Genomic DNA, 23,639 nt, shown 5'->3' on the forward strand with positions numbered 1-23,639 from the left:
GTAGGAGAAAGAGGGGCAGAAGGGCCCCCCCCTTCCCCACGATGCCCCTCACTCACCCACACCCAGGGACACAAACGTGGGGCAGCCCCCCCAATTAACCCTTGTCTGGCAGAGGAGGGGGCTCAGAGTCGCTTCCCTGCAGAGTCCAAGAAGACGCAGCCCAGTTTTGTGAGTCACAGTTTATTGCACACAAACAAGGGTCCAGTGTGGCTGCACAAGGGCCCAAGAGTCCGGTGGTTGGAGCACAAAGCGGTAGCTGCCCAGTGGAGGAGGCCCGCGAGGCCCAACCAGGGCGCCACGCAGGAGGCTCAGATCCCTGGGGTGGCCAATCAAGTCTTCTCTCAGGCGGGGGCCCCTCCCTCTCGCGACCCAAGTGGGGAAGTGGCTTTTCTGCCCCCCGCCCCACCAGCGGCTGTGTTGAGGAGACCCCGGTGGGAGGGGGGCAGCTGGCTCAGGGGTCTGTGGAAGGTGGGGGGAGGTCCGGGTGCCCCCTCCCTGGGGAGAGCCAAGGGGGCCGTCTGCAGGGCCTCTGGGAGCCCCGCCCTGGCCTACAGCTGCCCCAGCTCCCCTTCCATGGCCCGCACCATCACGTAGAGCTCCGCCAGGCCCACCACGGAGGCCGCGATGACAGCCGCGATGACCCGCTGGAAGGAAAAGGGGGGGACGTCAATTCTGCCTCCTGCGCCCTCTCCCCGCCCCCCTCTCGCCTCCTCCCTTTCAGCCCGGCCTCTTCTCCCGGGGGGGAGGGGGGCAGCCCAGGACACCAGGGCCGTGGAGTGGGGGCAGGGGGGGAATTTGTTTGCTTGGGAGCCAAAAGGGCCCATGTGCCTGGGACAGTGCGCAGGGGGGGGTGCCCACGCCCATAATGCAATGCTCCCTCCCCACACGGGCAACCCTCACGGAAGCCTCCGGAACCCATGGGTGGCGAAAAAGCTTGTTCCTGAGTTTCCCATAGGCCCGTGGTGCCGTTTCCCGCCTTCCTCAGGCTGCAGGAGCCGGACGCAGCCTCCCCCCGAAAATCAGCCGGCCAGCGCGAACGTGTGGACTAGAGGTGACCCATGGCCACACCTGGCCTGCCCTCAGGTATGGCTCCGTCCGCCACCTGTAGCACCTGTGCCACGCGTTCGCCACCACGGGGGAAGATCGTGGCTACGTTGAGCCGGTCCTCGACTTATAATGGCCGACTCTTCGAAGTTACAACAGCACTAAAGTGACCTACGGCCGTTTTTCACACTTAGAAGAGTGGCGTCAGTTGGGCAGCTGGTCTGTATTGACGGCCCCTGCAGTGACACACCCCCACACCCCGAGGTCACACGATCCTCCTCTGCGGCCTTTGGCCAAGCCAGTGGGGAAGCTGGGTTCACTTAAGGGCTTGTGGCTCACTTAACAACGGCTGCAAGGGAAGCTGCAGAGTGGGGCCAGGCCCAGGCGAAAACTCTCTCGCTTGGCTATGTGGCGGCACCTTGGGCTCACCGGTGGCCATAAGCCCAGGGGGGGAGGGGGGGCAGACACTCCCTGCGAGACCCTCCCCCCAGGGGACCCCAAACTGCCTGACACCCCCCCCCCCCCGAGGGGCCCCTCCATCCATCCATCCCGCCCGCCGGCCCTTACTCACCGCTGCCGTCTCGGCAAAGATGTAGTGGCTGCCCAGGAAGGCGCAGGCAAAGGTGGCCCCCACCGTGACCAGGAAGTTGATGAGGGTGACGGTCACTGCTTTGGCCGACCTGACTGGGAGAGCGGAGGAGAGACCAGACCTCGGTCTGCAGGGGCCCCTCCAGAGGACGCCCAACTCCAACGCCCAGCCTCCTTCCCCTGCGCAGAGGATGCTGGGACCTTGCCCTTCAGCAGCCCCTCAGAGAGCCAGGCGCCCTCTGCTGGACTGGGCTGCACACTGCACGCTCCACCCCCTTCGGGCCCCATTTAGGCCTCCAGCCTTGACCCTGAAGGGCTCCTGCTTGGGGTTAACACTCAGGGGGGGGGGCATCCTCCCCCCAAAGGGCTCCCAAATGTTGTGGAGCGTTATTGATTTATTGATAAAATTGATTGGCTGCTGTCTGATCCAAGGGCAATTCTGGGCCCTGCTTACAATCTTTAAAAGGCAAAAACTATACAAAACCTGAAAGCCACAAATTCTGAGCCCAGGTTCAAAGATTGGGGGCAGGGGGAGCAGGATGAGGTGCGAGTGTTAAGTCTCCCCACCCACCCCTCCTGGTGTAAAGTGCCTCCCTAACAACCACACACACACACACCCCAGGAGCCCCAGGCCAAGTGAGAAAGTCGGGGCTTTAAGCTCTTCTGAGTGGTCAGGAGGGGCTCCGAGGGGGGGGGGGAGATTGAGTTCTCCAAGGGGGAGGCCGCCCCCCCCCCAGCCAACCGTCTGCCGGACTCACCTTGCCTCCCGAGATCAGCCAGGCTGCCAGGGGGGTTCAGCTCCTTGGAGGGGGAAGGAGAACGATCCCGGTCAGTTCTCAGCCCAGCCCCCCCTCCAAATCCTCTCTGGTCAGCTGGCCAAGACCCCTGGGTTCAGCCTGGAGGAGGCCTACGCAGCGCCCACGCTCCCTCCATGCCCCCGCTGCACAGGGAGGGCTGAGCTCCAGGGGGTCGATGCAGCCCAGGGACGGAAGGGGCCACCTGCACACAGAACTGAGGCTCCCTGGCTGGCTCCAGCCCTTCTCTGACCACTGGAGCCCCTCAAGCAGACCGGGGGGGGGGGCACGGGCCAGCCACGCAGGGCAGGAAAGGGGCCTCCTCCTCCTCCCCCCTCCACCTCAGGGGTCCGACTCGGAAGGCGAGGCCTCGGCTGAGGGTGGCCCCTGTGAGCACGCTCCCCCTCCTCCTCCTCCAAGCGAGGCTCCTTTCCAGATGCCCCCTCCTCTCTCCGCAGCCCTTGAAGAGGGGTGGCCATGAGTTAGCATGGGGGGTTGCAGGCACTGAGGGTGTTACCTAGCTGGGTAACGAAATGCCCGACAGCACCAAGGACTCCCCCCTCCCCACGCGGAGCCACAGCTGTTCTCCCCCATTGGTCCCACGCGTGGCTCCCACACAGCTCAGGGTCTGCAGAGAACTCATGTCCCTGGAGGTCCCAAAGGAGACGCAACTGGACTTTCTGGCTTTCGCTTCTCCTCCAAGCAGCTTCCTCAGCTCTGGCTGGGGGGTGGGGAAGGGAAGGGTCTGTCCCCCTTGCAGACAGCGGGTGATTCCAGAGAGTCCTTGAGGCCACGTTGGAGGTTTACACCTGAGTCCTCAGGTCCCCTGAGTGGGGCGAATGGGGAGGGGTGTGGAGCCTCCTTGGAGCTGCGGAAGGGACTGTGTGGAGATGGATGAGGCCGTATCCCTCCCCCCTCCCCTTGAGGGAGGGCTGTTTAGTTTGGACCCGGGTGGCCCCCATGACCCCTCTTTCAAACCAGCGTCCCCCCCTCTGCCCCAAATGTGGGCTTTGCTTCCCCCAAAGGAGCGGAGTCTATCTTTCAAAGGCGGCCAGAAGGGTCTTGTCTTCCTGTGCTGCGCATGCGTCTGTGGACATCTGCACATAACTCCCTGCATTGTGCTGCATGTGCCCTGTGGCTCCATTTGTGTCTGGGCGTTTTACCCTTGGGGTGGACACGCTCCTGCCTTGGTGTGTTCTTGGGTTGGAAGAGTGCATGTGTGTTGTGTTGTGTTGGCCAAAGATCCTTCTGTTCCCCACCACCGTCCAGCCGGAGCTGAAGAAGCTGCTTGGATGAGAACTGAAAGGCCTGGAAGAAAAGCCAGGAGGTCCAGCCCCCTCTTGAAAAAGCCCCTGTGGGGCAGCCAGGACCGGGATGAGGGAGAATCGCCACAGGGGTTTCGTGTCTCTGTTTTCCCTCCGTGGACTGAAGCAGCTTCTTGGGGGTGAAGCTGGACACTTCCAAGGGGGAAAAGCCCAGGTGCCTTTTGAGAAGCACTTTTGGGTTTGCCACCTTGAGTTACTCAAACAATAATAAAGGGGGGATAAAACGGGCTGCAAGAATGGTGGAAGGTCTTAAGCATAAAATGTATCAGGAAAGACTTCATGAACTCAATCTGTAGAGTCTGGAGGACAGAAGGAAAAGGGGGGACATGATCGAAACATTTAAATATATTAAAGGGTTAAATAAGGTCCAGGAGGGAAGTGTTTTTAATAGGAAAGTGAACACAAGGACAAGGGGACACAATCTGAAGTTAGTTGGGGGAAAGATCAGAAGCAACGTGAGAAAATATTATTTGACTGAAAGAGTAGTAGATGCTTGGAACAAACTTCCAGCTGACATGGTTGGTAAATCCACAGTGACTGAATGTAAACATGCCTGGGATAAACATATATCCATTGTAAGATAAAATACAGAAAATAGTATAAGGGCAGACTAGATGGACCATGAGGTCTTTTTCTGCCGCCAGTCTTCTATGTTTCTATGTAATCTGATTAATAAATAAATAAATAAAAATACGACAAATAAATAAATAAAATCAAATAATTCAACAGCTGACCTGGCAGTTGATGTTCCTTGTCATCTGCTTGTATTCCTCATTGGCCAACCGAGCTTTGATCTTCTCCAGCCGGGCCACCAACTCCGGGTTCTGGAACAGAAAGACCAACACAAACTATTTCAGGAATGAACCCACATTTAACAACAACAACAAATGCTGAGGTTTATTCTCTCCTGGTCAGATCCCACTTAACAGAGTAACAGAGCGGCAAGGGACCTTGAGGGTCTTCTAGTCCAACCACAAGCAGGCGACCGTAGACCAGTGGGGTCCAAGCTTGGAACTTTAAGGCTTCAGCTCCCAGAATTCCCAGCCAGCTCCGGAAATGGAAGTCCCCAAGTCTTAAAGTCCCCAAGTCTGGACACTCTGCACAAGTCCACCCTCTTCCTAGAAACACCAACAACTCTGATGTCCTCAGTTCAAACAGGACAACGACACACGGGGATGGTGAGAAAGTCACGGCCTCCTTCACGGCAGGAAGAGTTAAGTGACCTGCAGAAGGGGAGACGGACGGGTGTGGTCCACTCTCAGAGCGCTCGTCAGAGGAGGGAGAGGCCTCCTTGCCACCTTGTTCCAGAGAACCAGGACAGGGGGGGAAACTGCAAGGGGAGGAAGGGCCAGCCAGTCAAAGTGGCTACTGTAGGGTCTCCTTCACTGGAGGCTTCGGGGTCATAGGTCAGGAACTCTCTCTCTCTCTCTCTGTGCCTTCCAACTCTATGGTCCTATGATGAAAAGTGACCTTCCTGGGGATGGCTCCAAGGGGCTGGGTGATACATTTGGAGGGGGAAAGGGGGGCCCTGCACTTTGTGTTTTGCCTCCTAGGTCCTTCCCTCCTCTTCCCTATGTTTATTTATTAGATTTATTCATTTATTACATTTGTATGCCGCCCCTCTCCGAAGACTCAGAGCGGCTCACAACCATAAAGCAGAGCACAAATCCCATGATGAAAACAGTTGAACATGTTGCTTATCTCTCTGCCCAGAGCGACTCTTGGAGGCTCCGATGGCATAAAACAGAGGCATGAAGGCACTGGGAGCATGAAGGTTCACAAGCACGGAGTAAACAAAGGACTGAAGCCAAGAGCAGAGAGGGCTCAGGGGTCGGCACCTGCCTCTCCTTCAGCCCACCACACCCAGGGCCATTTATTTATTTATTCAATTTTTATGCCGCCCTTCTCCTTAGACTCAGGGCGGCTTACAACACTGTTAGCAATAGCACTTTTTAACAGAGCCACCAGCCTATGGCCCCCACAATCCGGGTCCTCATTTGACCCCCCTCGGAAGGATGGAAGGCTGAGTCAACCTTGAGCCGGTGATGAGATTTGAACCACTGACCTTCAGATCTACAGTCAGCTTCAGTGGCCTGCAGTAGAGCACTCTACCTGCTGTGCCACCCTGGCTCTTGTGTAATGCCTCTCCACTGGAGGCCCAGGCCAAAGGGCTGAACCAGGCTGGACACAGATCTCGCTCCAAGGGCTCAGATCTTCTCCCGCGTCCAGGGAGCTAAACTCCCTCGGCCTCTTCTGCCAGGGGGAGTCAGGCCGGGCAATCCCCTGGAGCCCTTATGACCGTCCTCCCACGAGTGTGATATTAGGGTCAGCTTGTCTGAGGTTCCAGTAGGGGAAGTTTTACTGGGAAGGTTTGTTGTCTGTAGTCTGAAGGCACAGAAGCTCACACCACCCAACTGTGTGTTTGTGTCCCCCCTGTGTTGCGTCCCCCTCCCCTACTCGTGAGGAGATCGGTTATTTTTCTCTTTGGAAATTAAAAAAATAATAAAAGCAGTTAGTCCTCAACTTACATCAACAATTGAATCAAAAAATTGCACTTGCTAAATGAGGTATTTAAATGAACTTTGCCCCGTTTTATGGCCTATCTTGTTGTTACATGAATTACTGCAATTGTTAGATGGAAAGGAAAAATTTGTATATGTTTGACAATAAGCTGGACTTTGCGTTTGAAAGTACGTTGGGTTTTTTTAACTTGGTGTTGGAGAAAAAATAAAAAAAATTATGATGCAATAAATGACTGAGATGGTTGCTAAGTGAATCCGGCTTCGGTATGGACCAGTCAGAAAGTCACGAAAATGGGATTATGTGACCCCTGGACCATCATAAATGGGAACCAGCTGCTCATATTTTGAGTCTGGATTTTGATGACATGACCATGGAGATGTTGCAATGCTTGTAAGGATGGAAAACATTCCTCACAGGTCATAGGTTTTTTTCCAGTGCTATCACTAAATGAACTGTAAGTCGAGGACCGCCTGCCATGCCCAATACGTACCCTGGGTGGTTCTGTCACTTCAGGGAGAACGATTTCACTGCCTTCCAACAGGTCATGAAGATACACCGGAGAACCTGAGGGCAAGACAAGGCAAATGGAGGCAGATGTTTCCATCGGAATCCCAGCCCTGACGCGTGCGGGACAGGCAGGGGAGCAAGATCCGATCTTCCCAGGCCAATGCTGAGGCCATGCTTCCACGTTAATAATCAAGCAGAGCCTGGACCTGGCTTTACACGGAATGCAATAAAAGCTGTGGTCAGATAGGAATCTGCAAGTGTAGCTGTTTAAAAAGTACGCCTTTGACATTAGGAATCACCTCAAAAGTGTCATGCGTCCCTTTCTCAACAGCAAGGTTGTTAGTTTGCTAGTTTTCTTTTTCAAAGCACCAGAGCACTTTTAATCCCAGCGCCCTCGTTTATTTCTTAAAATGCTGCCAAGCACAGCACAATGCAGCACAGGCCTCCTGGGAAGCAACATTCGGACACCCAGGAAGCCATTTACTCCCTTGGGATCATTGCAGAGGAAGGAAAGGGCTTTGCCTTCTGCCCGACAACTCCGGTTAAGGCTTGGAAACTAGCGAGAGCTTTAGAGCAGTGTTTCCCAACCTTGGCAACTTGAAGATATCTGGACTTCAACTCCCAGAATTCCCCAGCCAGCGAATGCCAAGGTTGGGAAACACTGCTTTAGAGAATCTTATAGGACAGAAAAAATTATTCTATTGATCTAGGCTGCTCTCTCAGAGAGATACAGTGGTACCCCTGCCTAAGAACGCCTCTACTTAAGAACTTTTCTAGATAAGAACCGGGTGTTCAAAAGTTTTTTGCCTCTTCTTAAGAACCATTTTCTACTTAAGGACCTGAGCCTAAGAACCCAGGAACTTAAGAACCCAAGCGTAAGATTCTACTTAAGAATCTCAATCTGTATAGTCTGGAGGACAGAAGGAAAAGGGGGGACCTGATCGAAACATTTAAATATGTGAAAGGGTTAAATAAGGTCCAGGAGGGAAGTGTTTTCAAGAGGAAAGTGAACACAAGAACAAGGGGACACAATCTGAAGTTAGTTGGGGGAAAGATCAAAAGCAACATGAGAAAATATTATTTTACTGAAAGAGTAGTAGATCCTTGGAACAAACTTCCAGCAGACGTGGTAGATAAATCCACAGTAACTGAATTTAAACATGCCTGGGATAAACATAGATCCACTAAGATAAAATACAGGAAATAGTATAAGGGCAGACTAGATGGACCATGAGGTCTTTTTCTGCCGTCAGTCTTCTATGTTTCTAAGCCTGCAAAGATTTCCCAGGAAATTTAAGAGCGGCACAAAGGCCCAGCCACTTTCTTTCCATTCGCCCTTTAATCCTGGCCATCTCGGGCTTTCAGTGGTGCTTAAGGAGACTTTGGCAGTCCAAAGCGAACGAATTAAGTTCTTAAGTAGAGGTACCACTGTACTTAGGAATCTATGTATGAATTTCTTACAAAGTTGTAAAATAAATATTTTTGAATGTTTGAATTGGATTTTTGATCTGTTTGAGTCAGATTTCTGACAACTGCCTGGACAAGACTCTGTGGATTTCTTACCAACATTTCCCCCAAAGTGGTTTGGCAATTGCTGCTTCCTAGTGTGTGCATGTGTGTGTGTGTGAGAGAGAGAGAGAGGCTCAAGTCCACCCAGCGGGCATCTTACTCAAGGTGGCTGTGCTGGTTTCTAGTCCTGTACCTTCACCAAACCGGCTCTCGCAGCTTTGAGATTAAGTATTTTCACCAGCTCCTTCCTTCCAAGCAATTTTTTTGTTAACCGTTAGTGTGTGTTAGCAGACATAGAGAGAGAGAGAGAGAGAGAGAGAGAGAGAGTTCTCTTTGGGACACAGGACGGGAGACATCTTCACAGTTGCAAAATTGACAACAGCCCTTTGAGGTAGGCTATATCCTAAAACCACTTTTACAGGCAGTCCTCGACTTACAACTGCACATTTAGTGACCTTTTGAAGCTGCAACAATACTGAAGTTATTCGTGGCCTTTTTTTCCAGACTTAAGACCATTGCATTCGGACCTTAGGAACTGACCCGTATTTATGACGGGTCCAGTGTCCTGGGTGGGGGTCACCTGATCCGCTTTTGGACCCTTCAGACAAAGCAAAGTGAATGGGGAAGCCACTGTCGCTTAGCGACCTTGCTTCTAACCTAACAACTGATTTGAATAACAAGAGCTGGAAGGGGCCCTAGAGGTCATCTAGTCCAACCCCCGCACCATTTCTGACAAGGGGCTGTCTGCAGGTTCAACGGCAGGGCTTCACCGGATTAATTCTGGCAAGGAAGGAGGCAGAATGCGGGCAAGGCTCACTTAGCGACTGTCTGGCTTAGCAAGGGAGCGCTGGGGCTCAAGAGCGGACGTAAGTCGAGGACTACCTGTCTAACGGGGCCATGGGCCGTGCAATCCGGACGCGCCTCCTCGCCTTTGACCCACGGAGGACCAGAGAGGTTCCGCCCCGGACTCGGCTGTCTCCAGAGCCCCGCTAACTCCCGGTTGGGGGCGGCGGGACGGAGAGACAGCGACTCACCGGCCTCCGGGGCGACCTCCTCCCGCAGGGCCCGCTGGAGCTTCCGGAGGAGCGCGAAAGGCAGGCCGCCCTCGGCCAGGGCCGCCGCCAGCTCCGCCCGCAGCGCTTCGGGGACGCCGCTCGCCGCGGGGCTCGATAGGAAGCGGCGCAGCGGCTGCCCGGCCTTGACAGACGACGCCATTTTGAGACCGTCACATGACCGGCGGGACTTCCGGTCAAAGAGACGGGAAAGTAGAAGAGTCCCATCACTTGTAAGTAGCTTCCGGGTCCCATTTGCCCATATCCTCTCCCCTGGCCTCCCCGCGCCCCCTAGAGGCGCCCGCAGGCAGCGTTCCAGCGATGGGCCTCGGCCAGGGACTCTTGGGACACCCATTTCCATCCTTGCTCAGGGCCTCGTTGAGGTCTCCCTCCTTGACGCGACCTCATGTGGCGCTGGGGGAGCCGGGCCGGAAGATCACGCGCTATCTTGAGCTGCAGGCCCGGAAGCTGCCTTTTCGTCGCCAAGCGCGCCCCTCTGCATTTTCTTTCGCACTCCCTCCTCCTATGGCGCGCGCGCGGGGCCAAACCGGTGCGCGGAAGGGCGGCGCGGAGCATTGTGGGCCGCGGCGGGCCCTGAGAGACGCCTCTTGGCTCGGGCCGCGGAATGGCGGCGGCGGCGGCGGCGGCGAGGAGCCGGTGCTGGGCGGCGCTGGGCCGGGCGCGGGCCTCCTCCTCCTGCTCCTCGTCCTCCTGCCTGCGGTGGGGGCTGCGGGTCCCGGCCTGGGCGGCTCTCGGGGCGAGGACGGAGCTGCTGCCCCCACGGCGCTGCCTCTCCTCCCGGTGGGTCGCGGGCGGGGCGGGGGCGCCTGCAGAGGGGGCCTGGAGGCCATCTAACCGGGCCCCTGCACGGAGCATGCGCTGGGGGGGGCTGACTCGGGTCGGTGGGCTCCGTATTGCGGGCAACGTCGCCCGGGGGGGGAGGGGGTCCTGCTGCGGTGTCACGTGGGGCAGCAGAGGGGGGAGGGGTCTTTCCAGCATCTCTGTATGGGACACCCCCCCCAAAAAAAACCCCAACTATGAGTAAAGTGTGTGCAGTCACTAAGCGAACGGTGCTGAGTGGAGGCCTCTATGTGCAGAGCCCGAGAGGGCTGGAGATTGAGGCCCCAGCAAGAAGCCAGGAGGGGAGCAGTTCTGGCCCGGCCAGCTGGTTGACCTTGGGCCAGTCCCCACCGCCACCCCTTGCAGGCCCTAGGAAGCAGGCAGGAGCGACCCCTCCCCTGAAGGCGGCTGGGAGCATCCAAACCCGGTTCAGGTTTTCTAAACCTGGTTAATGCGAAGGCGACAGGCAAGCGGGCCACACAGTGTTGGATGCAAGTGCCCTGTTGCTGGTTGCTGCTTTATCTCCTGGCCTTCAACAGCTGTGGCTGAGCCTCTAAGTCAGGGGTCTAAGGCAGCTCAATGCTGGGAGCTGAACTCCACAAGCCGTAAAGTTGCCCAGGTTGGAGACCTCCCTCCTCTTCAGTTAGTCCTCTCCGGGTTCAGCCAGGGCCGCTCTCTGGATGTCTCCTAAACTTGAGACCACAACGAGCTTTGTGGTTAAACTTTAACCCAGGGTGCCCTTTGTGGCTTCTTTTGCCGTGACCTCCTGGCGTCCCTATGGCCAGACAGAGCTTAGCTGGAGGGGGACCCTGGGCCTGGGAGGCTGTTGTTGCTCGGGTCGTCCATTTGGAGCCTAACGCCACTCTTTCCCTTCCCCCCCCCAACTCTAGGAATCGCCCCGAGGGCAAAGTCTTGGAGACGGTGGGGGTCTTTGAAGTGCCAAAGCAGCATGGAAAGTACGAGACGGGACAGGTGAGTGGGTCAGCCGTGTGGGTGGGACCCTAGCAGAGAGCAAGGCCTTCTCCCAAGGCAGCGAGGGGGATCTGCCCTGGTCAGCTCAGAGGACACCAGTGGTCGTTCCCTCTCTCCCTCCCTCCCTCGAGACCCCACTTACTACTAGCACTGGCGATGATGTTGCCTGGGTCACGACCTGCCTGCTAAAAGTCCAACCTCGGGGAGCATCAAAGACCCCACTGCCAGGTCGGCTTCGCTCAGAATTTAAGAAAAGTCAAACTCAGATTCCATTTTGAACTTTACTCACTGAGAAGCGAATGCACCGAAAGCAAAGCAAAGCGCCACAGTTGCCCCAATCAAAGCAACCCCAATTACCCCCCCCCCTTGGCAAAAGAACCCACCCCCATTGCCCATCTTCCTCAGGTGGAATGCCCGCCACTACCACACTCCTTATCACTCCTCCACCAGAAGAAACAAAACTCCCCTGGGCTCCTCCAGCAGACGTCCCCCACACCCCAAATCCCAACACCTACACCCCCCCCACCCACCCCCCATTTCTCATGGCAGTTGAACGGTGGAATACAGCGAGGCCGACACCCACACTTGTCCTCCTGCCCCTCTCCACAAACCCCACACTCCCTTCTAGCACTGGTGATGTTGCCTAGCTGGGCCGTGAAATGCCTGCAGGAGAACAACCAAGCATGGAGAGGGCCCCCCCAGGGCCCTGCTGCCGTCATCCTCCGCCTCCTTTTCTTCCTTCTCCACCTCCTCCCTCTCTGCAAGCAGACACCCTCCTCTCTAGCACTGACGTTGTTCCAAAGTTGGGTAATAAAATGTCTGCAAGGAAACCACCCGGCCCGGACAGCACCAAAAGAGTCCCCGCTTCCACCTTCAGCTACAAATATTCTTCTCTGCCTGCTGCCACCAAAGACAATAGATTGAGTATTGTGTGTTATAACACTCAGAACAAGGGGGCACAATCTGAGGTCAGTTGGGGGGGAAATCAGAAGCCATGTGGGAAAATATTTGACTGCAAGAGTCATAGAGGCTTGGAACAAACTTCCAGCAGACCTGGTTGGTAAATCCATCATAGCTTAATTTTAAACATGCCTGGGATAAACATAGATCCATCCTAAGATTAAAAAAAACAGGAAACAGTATAAGGGCAGACGAGATGGACCAGGAGGTGTTTTTTCTGCCGTCAGTCTTCTATGTTTCTATATTCTAGAATGTTCTTGTAGCGTTTCTGAACTGGGTCCAAGTAGAAGCTGCTGCAGTACTTTCCTTAATGCCTTTGTCCGTTACAGTCCTGGGGAGTACCTGTGTGGCTCAGGTGTAGGGCGAGGGGGGAGGCTCGTCCTCTGAGCTGGTGGGTTGGTTTCAGGCCAGGTAACATCTGCAGTGGAGTCGAGGGGAGGGTCCAACCCCAGCAGCTCCATCCTCACATCTGTTCATTTCCTGGGTGGCACCATAACAAAGAGGCCGCTTGTATAACGTGGTGAGTTTGGTCTTCTGCAGGGGGGTCAAACTTGGGGTCCGGGTGCCTCATTGCTGGGCACACAGTGAAGGGGGGGAGTTGCGATATGGCTGGATTGGAAACCAGGAAATGGCGAGTTCTAATCCTGCCTCAGGTGTGAAAGGCAGCTGGAGGACTTTGGCCGTGTCCTTCTCTGCCTTGGCCCATCCCACCTCGCAGGGCTGCTGTTATCAGGGAAATGCACTGGGTCTGTTTGCCACTTTCAGTTATTTACAAAGTAATGAACGTGGGGTGTAAATAAATGAACATGTTTGGTCAGCCATTCGATGCTTGGTGGTCTAGGGGGCGGTCAGCCACGGCTTCCTGGCAACCAGGAGGTGCCCATACACCACCCCCCCCCCCCGTGGGGTTTAAAGGCTTGGAGTGCTTAAAGCAATTAGAGTAGATTTGGGAGGATTGTCTGGAAGGGCTCAAGGGCATTAACTTCCTTAGGCTGCTTTGGATTACGGCCTCTGGATTACAAAAACTTCAGAAGAGAAGGACTGAGGGGTTGTGACTTCTCAGGGGGTAGGGAAAGGGAGTAGAAGGCTTGGCTGCATAGCTAGAGGTATAACAAGCAGGAAGAGGGAGATTGTGATCCCGCTGTATAGAGCACTGGTGAGACCCCATTTGGAATAATACTGTGTCCAGTTCTGGAGACCTCACCTACAAAAAGATATTGACAAAATTGAACAGGGCCAAGGACCGGCTACAAAAATGGTGGAAGGTCTGAAACATAAAACTGACCAGGAAAGACTTCATGGACTCCATCTGTAGAGTCTGGAGGACAGAAGGAAAAGGGGGGACATGATCGAAACATTGAAATATATTAAAGGGTTCAATAAGGTTCAGGAGGGAAGTGTTTTTAATAGGAAAGTGAAGACAAGAACAAGGGGGCACAATCTGAGGTGAGTTGGGGGAGAGATCAGAAGCCACGTGAGAAAATATTATTTGACTGAAAGAGTCGTAGATGCTTGGAACAAACTCCCAGGAGACGTGGTTTGTAAATCCACAGGAACTGAATTTAAACATGCCTGGGAGAAACATAGATCCATCCTAAGATAAAACCCAGGAAAGAGTATAAGGGCAGACCGGATGGACCAGGGGGTCTTTTTCTGCTGTCCGTCTTCTAGGTTTCTCTGTTTCTCTTGCAGTTGTTCCTCCACAGCATATTCGGCTATCGGGGGATCGTCCTCTTCCCTTGGCAGGCCAGGCTGTACGACCGAGACGTGGCTTCTCCTGTCCCTGAGAAGTGAGTGTGGGCAGGGGCTGCTTGGGGGCTGCGGGAGCAAAAGGAGCAGGGGGTGTTTGGAAGCCCCCACGGCCCTCGTGGTGACAGGCAGCCAGGGCCTTTGGAGCAGGGAGGGAGGCTGCAGAGGTGGAAATAAGGGATTTTGAAACCAATATTTGATCTCGTACCGAGTCTGTCTTGCTGTGACACAATTTGTGTGTGTTAAGTTTTGTAAAATTGAATCAGTGTCTCTTCCTACATCAGTGGTTCTCAACCTTTCTAATACTGCGACCCTTTAATACAGTTCGTCATGTTGTGGTGACCCCCAACCATAAGCCTAGCGCCGATTCTCCCAACAGAGCTTGAAGCTGATTGACAGGAAGGTCAGAGGGAGACACCCCCACTGTCAGTGTCTGATTGGTCGGATTGTAAAAACAGGTTCCAAGGGGCCAGAATAGAAGCTTTGGTTCCTAGCACCAGGGGAAACTGGTCTTAGGCGACCCCTGTGTAACGGTCGTTTGATCCCCAAAGGGGCCCCGACCCCCAAATTGGGAACCAGGGTCCTACAGGGGCTGGCAGACTAAATTTTGCAGAAGGCAGGAGCGGGGGAGGGGTGTGTGTTTCTTCCAGGAACAAGCGCATCGGGCCACAGTGCTGTGTTCGGATCCATAAAATAATGATAACAACCCTGGAGGCCTTGGGCAGCTCTGGGATCGGGGCATCTGGCTCAACGCAGGGCACGGCTGGCCGTAGTCCTCCGTTTACAGCCGTTCACTTAGTATCCGTGCAACATCACAAGGCCAGGGGGGGAAAATGATGGATGGCCAGTTTTCTGTTACAACCTTTCCAGCTCAACCCCCCCCCCCTTATAGACCCCCTGATCAGAATTCAGACTTGTGAGCGGTCAGAGTCTCCTGGGGTGGCGTGATCCCCTTCGGTGGCCCCCTGACCAGCAGAGTCTGTGCGGGGGAGCCAGACTGGCTTATCAGCCCCGTTACTAACTGCAGCCATTCACCTAACAACGGTGGCAAGACAGGGACACATTCAGTTGACGGTCATCTCGCTCGGGTTCACGCTGTGGTCGTGAGTTGAGGACCGGCTGTGGTTGCCGTCAGCCCACCCATCTCGTTGCAGGAGTGACCCTGCGGCTGGACATGGATCCAAAGAAGTGAAAGGCAAGACACACACTTACTACCAGGTGCTGATTGATGCTCGCGACTGCCCACACATAGTAAGTGCTCCCGGGTTGTTTGTTTGTTTCCCCCTCCTTCCCTCGCTCCCTCCCTCTCCTTCCTTCCGCGGTGGGGGCCTGTTCATCCCTGCCTGGCAAGGGTCCAGGCTCCCTAAGGCAGCGTTTCCCAACCGGTGTGCCGCGGCACACTAGTGTGCCGCGAGACGTCAGGTGTGCCGCGGCAAGAGGCGGCGGAGGAGAGTGGGCGGATCGGGCGGGCAATGGGGCAGGGCGGAGAAGCCAGGAGCGCGTTTGGCCGGAGGCACCTACTGCCGCACCTCCCTGCCCCTGCCTCCCCACGGTGCCTCCGGCCAAACGCGCCCCTGGCTTCTCCGCCCTGCCCCATTGCCCGCCCGATCCGCCCACTCTCCTCCGCCGCCGCCTCCTGCCTTGGGGCGAGCAATCCGGGAGTCCGGGACTGTGTGGCTTTGCGCCATGAAGAGAAAACGGCCGACTTTTCCCTGCTGCTGTTTTCTCTTCATGGCGCAAAGCCACACAGTCCCGGACTCCCGGATCGCTCGCTTCTCCGGTCAGCAAAGCCATCTGCCCAGGAAAGCGCCGCGCTGGCCGGAGAAGCGAGCGATCCGGGAGTCCGGGACTGTGTGGCTTTCGGCCGGGCTAACGGGAGGCGGCACGAGGCCGGGTGCTGGGGACGTCTGGGAGGGCGAGGAGGCTGATGGCTGCTGCGCACTCCACTCTCTCTCCGGCTCTCTCTCGCTCTTTCTTTTTCTCTCTGTTGCTGGCGTGGTGAACGAGAGAGAAAGAGAGAGAGAGAAAAAGGAGGGGAGAGAGAATGAGAGAAAGAAAGCAAGAGAAAGAGAGGGAAAGAAAGCAAGAGAGAGAGAGAAAGAAAGGGGGAAGGAGGGAGAGGGAAAGACATAGAGGGAGGGAAGGAGGGAGAGAGAAAGAGAGCAAAAAAGAGAGGAAGAAAGAAAGAAAGGGATGGAGAGAAAGAAGGGAAGGAAGGAAGAGAGAGAAAGAGGGAGGGAGAAATAGAGTGAAATGGAGGAAGAGATATTTTTTTTGTCCAAACTTTTCTTTAGCCCCCCCGCCCCCCCCTTCAGTGTTCCCCAGAATTTTGAAAACATGAATAATGTGCCGCGGCTCAAAAAAGGTTGGGAAACACTGCCCTAAGGGACCAGCCTGGCAGAGGGGCCATTCTGCAGACCCTGTTGGTATTGGGCTCTGCCTGCCACCTGTGCCCTAGGTTCCCCATCCTGGTTCTGGGCACTGGGCAGGCAAAGCTTTTGGCAACAGGGAGTCTTTGCAATGGAAACAAATGAGCTCATGGGGCAAAGAGCAGCCGATAAAGACTTTGAGATGCTGGAGGTGGAGACCAGCAGGAGACTCTAAGAGACTTCCAGCAATGGAAGCGGAGAGACAGCCAAAGTGTCTGGGCATTAGAACCTTCTGCAGGCGGCTGTGGGTCCTCATCCCCCACCCCCTGCAGTGGGCCTTGAGGAAGCCTCTACCCAACCCCTGCCCCAAAAGTGAGAGGCTGCCGCTGCTAGCACCATGGCATCGTGATGGGGGGCATTGGGTGTGGGGGCGCCCTTGGACACTGCCCTTGAGAGCCCCAACAAGCGGTGGGAAGCAAGAGCCCTTACAACTACACCACAACTAGACCCTCCTTCCTTTTCTACTCAAATAAATGAAAATACAGAGGTCCCTCTACTCAAGGGCTTCATTCGTTCCGTGACCAGGGTCTTAAGTAGAAACGTTTGTAAGAAGGAGCCATTTTCCCCATGGGAATCCATGGAAGTGCAGACCCCATCAGGAAAGAAATGGAAGATCGGAATTGGGGGAGGAGGAGGAAGAAGGGGAGGAGGAGAGTCACTGACGAGGGAAGAAGGGGAGGGGAATTTAAAAAAAATCCCAAACTTTAAGGCTTAAAAAAAGAGAGAGAGAGACTCTGAGGCGGAGAGGAGGAGCATGCGCATCCCATACACCCAGCATGATGCTGCCTCCCCTACACTGCACCCGAGGGAAGAACCCAGGGGGGATGGAAGGAAACTGGCCAGGCCTTTGTGCCACTCTCAAATCTCGTGGGAAATTTTTCCGAGCTTGGGTTCTTAAGTAGAAAATGGTTCTTGAGAAGAGGCAAAAAAGTGGTTCTTCTCCAGGAAAGTCCTTCGGCAGAGGCTCCACTGTGTAGAAACACTGCACCACAAACTGATGGAACATAAAACCTCTAAAAGGGAATTTGCGCCTTGCTCAGAAATATCCAAAATGAATACAATATACAGAACTAAAGAAAGCAAACACACAATTCCACACACTAGATACAAATACACAATATTAGGTCGCTCGATAGTGATAGTCAACAATATGGTTGACAAATTATGTCTTTTATATCAGTGTTTCCCAACCTTGGCAACTTGAAGATATTTGGACTTCAATTCCCAGAATTCCCCAGCCAGCAAATGCTGGCTGAGGAATTCTGGGAGTTGAAGTCCAAATATCTTCAAGTTGCCAAGGTTGGGAAACACTGTTTTATATAACAAATATATGTAGTGAAAAAAAATATTAATTTCAGTCACAATTCAAAGTGTTGGTTATGACCTATAAAGCCCTTCATGGCATCGGCTACTATGGTTTTAGGATGCTTTGTTTGGGATGTGTGATTATTTTATAATAAGGGTTTTTAAATTCTTTTTTAAACATTGGATTTGTACACTGTGTATTGCTGGGAGCCGCTCCGAGTCCTCAGAGAGGGGTGACATACAAATCTAATAAATTATTATTATTATTAAATGATAAGAAAATAACGATGTGGCCATATCGAACACCACAATGCTTTTATCATTTAGCAATGGCACTTAGACATATACCACTTCCTGGTGCTTCCCCAGCCCTCTCTCAGTGGTTTACACACTCAGCCTCTTTTGCCCCCAACAATCTGGGTCCTCACTTGACCCCCCACCTGGGGAGGAGGGAAGGCCGAGTCCACTGGAGCCGGTGATGAGATTCGAACTCTGAACGACAGCTACCAGTTAGCTGTGTTCTAACCACCGCACCACCGGGGCTCCTTTATAGCCCCCTCTTGCCCCCACCAATCCAAGTCTCCATTTTACTGACCTCTGGGGGGACGGAAGGCGGAGTCGGCCCTTGGTGAGATTTGAACTGCCAGATTGCAATTCTGCCCTCTAACCACGGCTCTTAAAAGTGCGTCGTGACGGCCAGAGGGTCGGGACCTGGCCGGGCTGTCTGGTCAGTCCCGCGCAGGCTCCCTGAGCCCCAGGTCCCTCCGGCCCTGCCTGCGGTGGGCTGCAGCTCCAATTGCCGGCCTTCCTGTTTCCCCCTCAGTCCCAGAGGTCCCAAACGGAAGCCGTGACCTTCCTGGCCAACCATGACGACAGCCGGGCCCTCTATGCAATCCCAGGTAAGGCAAAGGGGGTGGGGGGAGAGGGGGCACTTTGCACCCTGGGAAGGGAGGGAGGGGGCTGCGAAATGAGGGGCATCAAAACACAGGGAGGTGGGGGCTGATGGAAAGGAAGAAATGAAACCATAGGGGCCTGCCCTGAGGAGGACCTGGGGTCCCCTGTTGTCTCTCTGTTGCTGAGACCGTTAACTCCCCCCTTGGCTGGATGGATGGCGGAGGGGGGGGGGCAGGAGGTGCCAGAGTTGTCCAACCCCAAGTGCCCTGAAAATATCCTGCAACCAGATTCCTGAGAAGTGGAGAGAAGTGGAGAGAAGCAACCCTCCCCACGCCTGGGTCTCTTCCTAGAGATGCTGGTGAACCCATGGAAATGGGGGCCACAGGTGGCACAGGGGGGGCCGTTGCCCCAGCTCCAGCGTGCAGGCGTGTGCCAGCCATGGGATTTGAATTGGGGCTGGGGGCACAGCCTGCTCTTTCGGCCCCCAAGGGGAAAACCGGGTCCGCCACCCCCTCCACCTCTTCGGTGTGTGTGACCAGTTGTGTGGCTGCGCCTAGAAAGCCCCTGTCACTCGCAGGGAGGGTTCCGCCCAGGAGCTGAGGGGGGCAGACCGGCGCCCTCCCCTGCCCGAGGCCTCTGGGGGCCACGGACTGAACGGGTCCCCTCCCCCTCTCCACCAGGGCTGGACTACGTGAGCCACGAGGACATCCTGCCCTACACGTCCACGGACCAGCTGCCCATCCAGCACGAGCTCTTTGAACGGTTCCTCATGTACGATCAGACGAAAGGTACCGGGGTTGGGGTCAGCTCTCAGGGCTGGGGGGGGTCCTCCACCTACCATCCTCAGTGAGCCCCCAAAGGTCCGTTGCTAAGCGAGGCAGCTGTCGAGTGGGGGGCAGGGCCTTTTTGCCACCTGCCCCATCAACACCACCACCCCGGTTGACTTTGCTTGACGAAGCCGGATGGGAATGGAGACCATGTGACCCCTGGGACATGGCAACCGCCACTCATGTAGGCCAGTGGCTGAGCATCTGGATTTCAATCCCCTCCGCACGGGGAGGCCCTAAGTGTGGGAAATGTCCACGGGGGGGGGGGGGGAGAGCCTTGAATCCAGGCTCCGGACTCTCTCAAGTGCCGGCCCTTAGGCCTCTCTGCCGCTGCCTGGAGGGCTTTCCCAGCCCCCTCTAAGCGCTTCCCAGAGAGCCGGCCTCTTTTGCCCCCCACAACCCGGGTCCTCATTTGACCCACCTGGGGAGGAGGGAGGGCTGAGCCACCCTGGATTCGGTGGGCAACCCCTCCCCCCCCGACCGTTTCCTCTTCCCTTTAGCCCCCCCCTTCGTGGCGAGGGACACGCTCTGCGCCTGGCAGGAGAAGAACCACCCGTGGCTGGAGCTCTCCGACGTCCACCGGGAGACCACCGAGAACATCCGGGTGACCGTCATCCCCTTCTACATGGGCATGCGGGTAGGTGGGCCGGACCCTCCGGGGCTCCCTGGAAGGGGAGGAAAGGGGGCAGAGCCAGGGAGGGAGGGAGGGATGCATAGATAGATAGATATTTGTAAATAGATAGATTAATAGATGGATGGATGGATGGATGGATGGATAGGTAGGTAGGTAGGTAGATAGATAGATATTGATTGTAAATAGATAGATAGATAGATATTGATTGTAGATAGATAGATAGATAGATAGATAGATAGATAGATAGATAGATAGATAGATAGATAGATATTTGTAAATAGATAGATGGGATGGATGGATAGATAGATAGATAGATAGATAGATAGATAGATAGATACAGTAGGTAGATAGATAGATAGATATTGATTGTAAATAGATAGATATTGATTGTAAATAGATATTGATTGTAGATAGATAGATAGATAGATAGATAGATAGATAGATATTTGTAAATAGATAGATGGGATGGATAGATAGATAGATAGACAGACAGACAGACAGACAGACAGATAGATATTTGTAAATAGATGGGATGGATAGATAGATACGATAGATAGATAGATAGATAGATAGATAGATAGATAGATAGATAGATAGATATTGATTGTAAATAGATAGATATTGATTGTAGATAGATATTGATTGTAGATAGATAGATAGATAGATAGATAGATAGATAGATAGATAGATATTTGTAAATAGATAGATGGGATGGATAGATAGATAGATAGATAGACAGACAGACAGACAGACAGATAGATATTTGTAAATAGATGGGATGGATAGATAGATACGATAGATAGATAGATAGATAGATAGATAGATAGATAGATAGATATTGATTGTAAATAGATAGATATTGATTGTAAATAGATATTGATTGTAGATAGATAGATAGATAGATAGATAGATAGATAGATAGATAGATAGATATTTGTAAATAGATAGATGGGATGGATAGATAGATAGATAGATAGACAGACAGACAGACAGACAGACAGATAGATATTTGTAAATAGATGGGATGGATAGATAGATACGATAGATAGATAGATAGATAGATAGATAGATAGATAGATAGATAGATATTGATTGTAAATAGATAGATATTGATTGTAAATAGATATTGATTGTAGATAGATAGATAGATAGATAGATAGATAGATAGATAGATAGATAGATAGATAGATATTGATTGTAAATAGATAGATATTGATTGTAAATAGATATTGATTGTAGATAGATAGATAGATAGATAGATAGATAGATAGATAGACAGACAGACAGACAGACAGACAGATAGATATTTGTAAATAGATGGGATGGATAGATAGATACGATAGATAGATAGATAGATAGATAGATAGATAGATAGATAGATAGATAGATAGATAGGTAGATATTGATTGTAAATGGATGGATGGATGGATGCATAGATAGATGGATGGATTGAGTGATTGGAGGGAGGGGGCATAGAGGGCGAGAGCATGGCCTGCTGTGGGTGTTTCTCTCCCCACCTGCTTGAACCCCCTTCCTGTCGGCCCTTCCAAACTTGGACAGGGACTGGGCATTGCAAAGGGCAGTGGTGCCAATGGGGTGTGAGATAGGGGGGGGTGGGGGGACCGATCCGTCATGCAGCCAATGGAAATGCCCACCCCTCTTCTCCCCACAGGAGGCGCAGAATTCCCACGTCTACTGGGTGAGTCTCCCTGTGGGGTGGGGGGAGTGGGCGAGGGGGGCGGAGGAGGCTTTGCCCTGCCCTCCGATGGGGGGAGGACACCCTCTGATTGCCCCCCCCCCGCTTCTTCCCCAGTGGCGCTACTGCATCCGCCTGGAAAACCTCAACCATGAAGTGGTGCAGCTGCGAGAAAGGCACTGGAGGATTTTCAGCCTGTCCGGCACCCTGGAGACCGTCCGTGGCCGGGGCGTGGTGGGCCGGGTGAGTCAGGGGGAGAGGGCGTGGGGTGGGTGGGGGAGCCAAGAGAGCCCGGGCCCTGAGCGCTCCCTCCCCCTGCAGGAGCCGGTCTTGTCCAAGGAGCAGCCGGCCTTCCAGTACAGCAGCCACGTCTCCTTGCAGGCCTCCAGTGGACACATGTGGTGAGCCACAGGGGGGGGGGGGGCAGGGGCTCGGCCACCTCCTGGCTCAGCCGAGGGATGGACAGGGAGGGAGCTCTGCACCCCGGGAGGCTGTGGTCAGCGGTGGCCTTTAGACTGACCGACCGCTTCATAAGTGCTTCTCCAGCCCTCTCCGAGGCAGTTTACAGAATCGGCCTCTTGCACCCCACCCCTCCCCCAAATCTGGGCTCTCTTGCCCTCCCCCTCGGCTGGGGTAGGGCCGCGGCAGGAGAGCCGTTGCCACATGGAAGGGGCCCTTCCAGGAGCGTGGCCCCCGAGGAGGCCTGACGGTAGCCTCTCCTTCCACTTGTTCCCTGGGGTGCAAAGCATCGCCTCCCTTTCTTAGTGGCCGCGGACAGGGCGTCCTTGACTTACGGCCGTTCCTGTAGTGACCGCAGCACTGGAAATGCGGGCTTGGAGTCCCCCCCCCCAGCCCTGCCCATCCCGGGGTCAGAATCTGGGTGCTTTGGCAACGGTCTCGGGGGTAAAATGGGACCACCCTCCCTGGACGCGCTTAGCAACGGTTGCGCTGGGCCCAGTGGCCTCCCTCCGCCCGGGAGTGGCCTCACCTGGGCTCCTTCCCTCCCTCCCTCCCTCCCTCCCAGGGGCACCTTCCGGTTCGAGCGGCCCGATGGCTCCCACTTCGATGTCCGGATCCCGCCCTTCTCCCTGGAAAGCAATAAGGACGAGAAGACGCCCCCTTCTGGCCTCCACTGGTAGAACGGCCCTTTAGGAAGCCAGCCCCCCCCCCCCCCTTTTCCCCCTCTGGACAGTTTTCCTCCCAGGAGACCCCACCCCCCCTTCCCCCTCTTCAAGGGCTGACCCTGGTTCGAGGTTTGCCGCCCCTGGACTCCATCTTGAGCAGTGGCCGAGTCGGGCACCTTGGACCTCGGGCGGCCTTTGGCCTTCTCCAGCCTCCCGACTGGGGCCCCTCGAGCAAAGCCGCCCTGGGCGGAAGCCGCCAAGCTCTCTGAAGGCCTGTGGACTCTTCCAGATGTGAGGTGGTGTTTCTTCATTAAATAAACAGGCCCCGTTATGGCTCCCTCTTCCTTGTCACCTGTCTATCCATCGTTCCCCCCCCCTTTGTGTGTGTGGAGGGGGGCAGCAGAAGCTTAAGCCCAGGTCCATTGTGTCCCCCCCCCCCTTTCCGCCCCCCCATCTTTGCCAGGTCAATTTGCACCCGGCCTTGTTTTCAGAGTCTCTTCAATTGCTTTGAATTGTGGCCAGGGGAGGGGGGGATGGAGTGGTTGAAATAAAAGTGCCACTGACCACACAGGCATCTGGGTGCCCAGCAACGGGGCCGGTTTCTCAGCCGTCAGAAGCTTCCCGGAGCCGTCCAGCCCTGCGCTTGCAATAAAACGAGGACTTCTGAAGGGTTTGGTCTCCTTTGTCTTGGTTGCCACGAGGCGGCACGTCCCAGAGGGCGCGGAGGGCGAAGGGCTGGGCTCACAGGGCCTCCGAAGCGTTGGCTCCGGGGGGCTCTCTGAGCTGGAGGGTTTTCTCACAGGCCTTTCATTACCTGACCAGGTGGCGTCATCAGTGTTAAGAGAGTGAAATTGTATTACAGTAGTC

The 23,639-nt window shown here is 54.6% G+C and overlaps 2 protein-coding genes across 3 annotated transcripts; one reads left to right on the forward strand and one right to left on the reverse strand.

Annotated features, from left to right (window-relative positions):
- Nucleotides 1–164: 164 nt before the first annotated feature.
- On the reverse strand, nucleotides 165–9,858 carry TMEM199 (transmembrane protein 199). Of its 2 annotated transcripts, XM_070735538.1 has the most exons (6): nucleotides 9,325–9,858; nucleotides 6,765–6,838; nucleotides 4,486–4,575; nucleotides 2,391–2,433; nucleotides 1,616–1,728; nucleotides 165–644 (listed from the first exon to the last, which is right to left on the reverse strand). In XM_070735538.1, the coding sequence occupies exons 1-6, from the start codon at nucleotides 9,701–9,703 to the stop codon at nucleotides 549–551; spliced, it is 795 nt and encodes a 264-aa protein (XP_070591639.1). In that variant the 5' UTR covers nucleotides 9,704–9,858; the 3' UTR covers nucleotides 165–548. The 2 variants fall into 2 exon arrangements, with proteins under 2 accessions (XP_070591639.1, XP_070591638.1); XM_070735537.1 differs by lacking the exon at nucleotides 2,391–2,433 and having other exon boundaries at nucleotides 1,616–1,724.
- Nucleotides 9,859–9,885: 27 nt separating this feature from the next.
- On the forward strand, nucleotides 9,886–23,115 carry POLDIP2 (DNA polymerase delta interacting protein 2). The gene is made up of 11 exons (XM_070735535.1): nucleotides 9,886–10,143; nucleotides 11,073–11,154; nucleotides 13,807–13,904; nucleotides 15,018–15,114; nucleotides 18,421–18,496; nucleotides 19,172–19,279; nucleotides 19,819–19,955; nucleotides 21,625–21,651; nucleotides 21,766–21,891; nucleotides 21,970–22,049; nucleotides 22,673–23,115. The coding sequence occupies exons 1-11, from the start codon at nucleotides 9,968–9,970 to the stop codon at nucleotides 22,785–22,787; spliced, it is 1,122 nt and encodes a 373-aa protein (XP_070591636.1). The 5' UTR covers nucleotides 9,886–9,967; the 3' UTR covers nucleotides 22,788–23,115.
- The last annotated feature ends 524 nt before the right edge of the window (nucleotides 23,116–23,639 follow it).

This window comes from Erythrolamprus reginae, chromosome 1 (genome assembly GCF_031021105.1).
Source record: "Erythrolamprus reginae isolate rEryReg1 chromosome 1, rEryReg1.hap1, whole genome shotgun sequence".
In the NCBI taxonomy this organism is placed as follows: domain Eukaryota; kingdom Metazoa; phylum Chordata; class Lepidosauria; order Squamata; family Dipsadidae; genus Erythrolamprus; species Erythrolamprus reginae.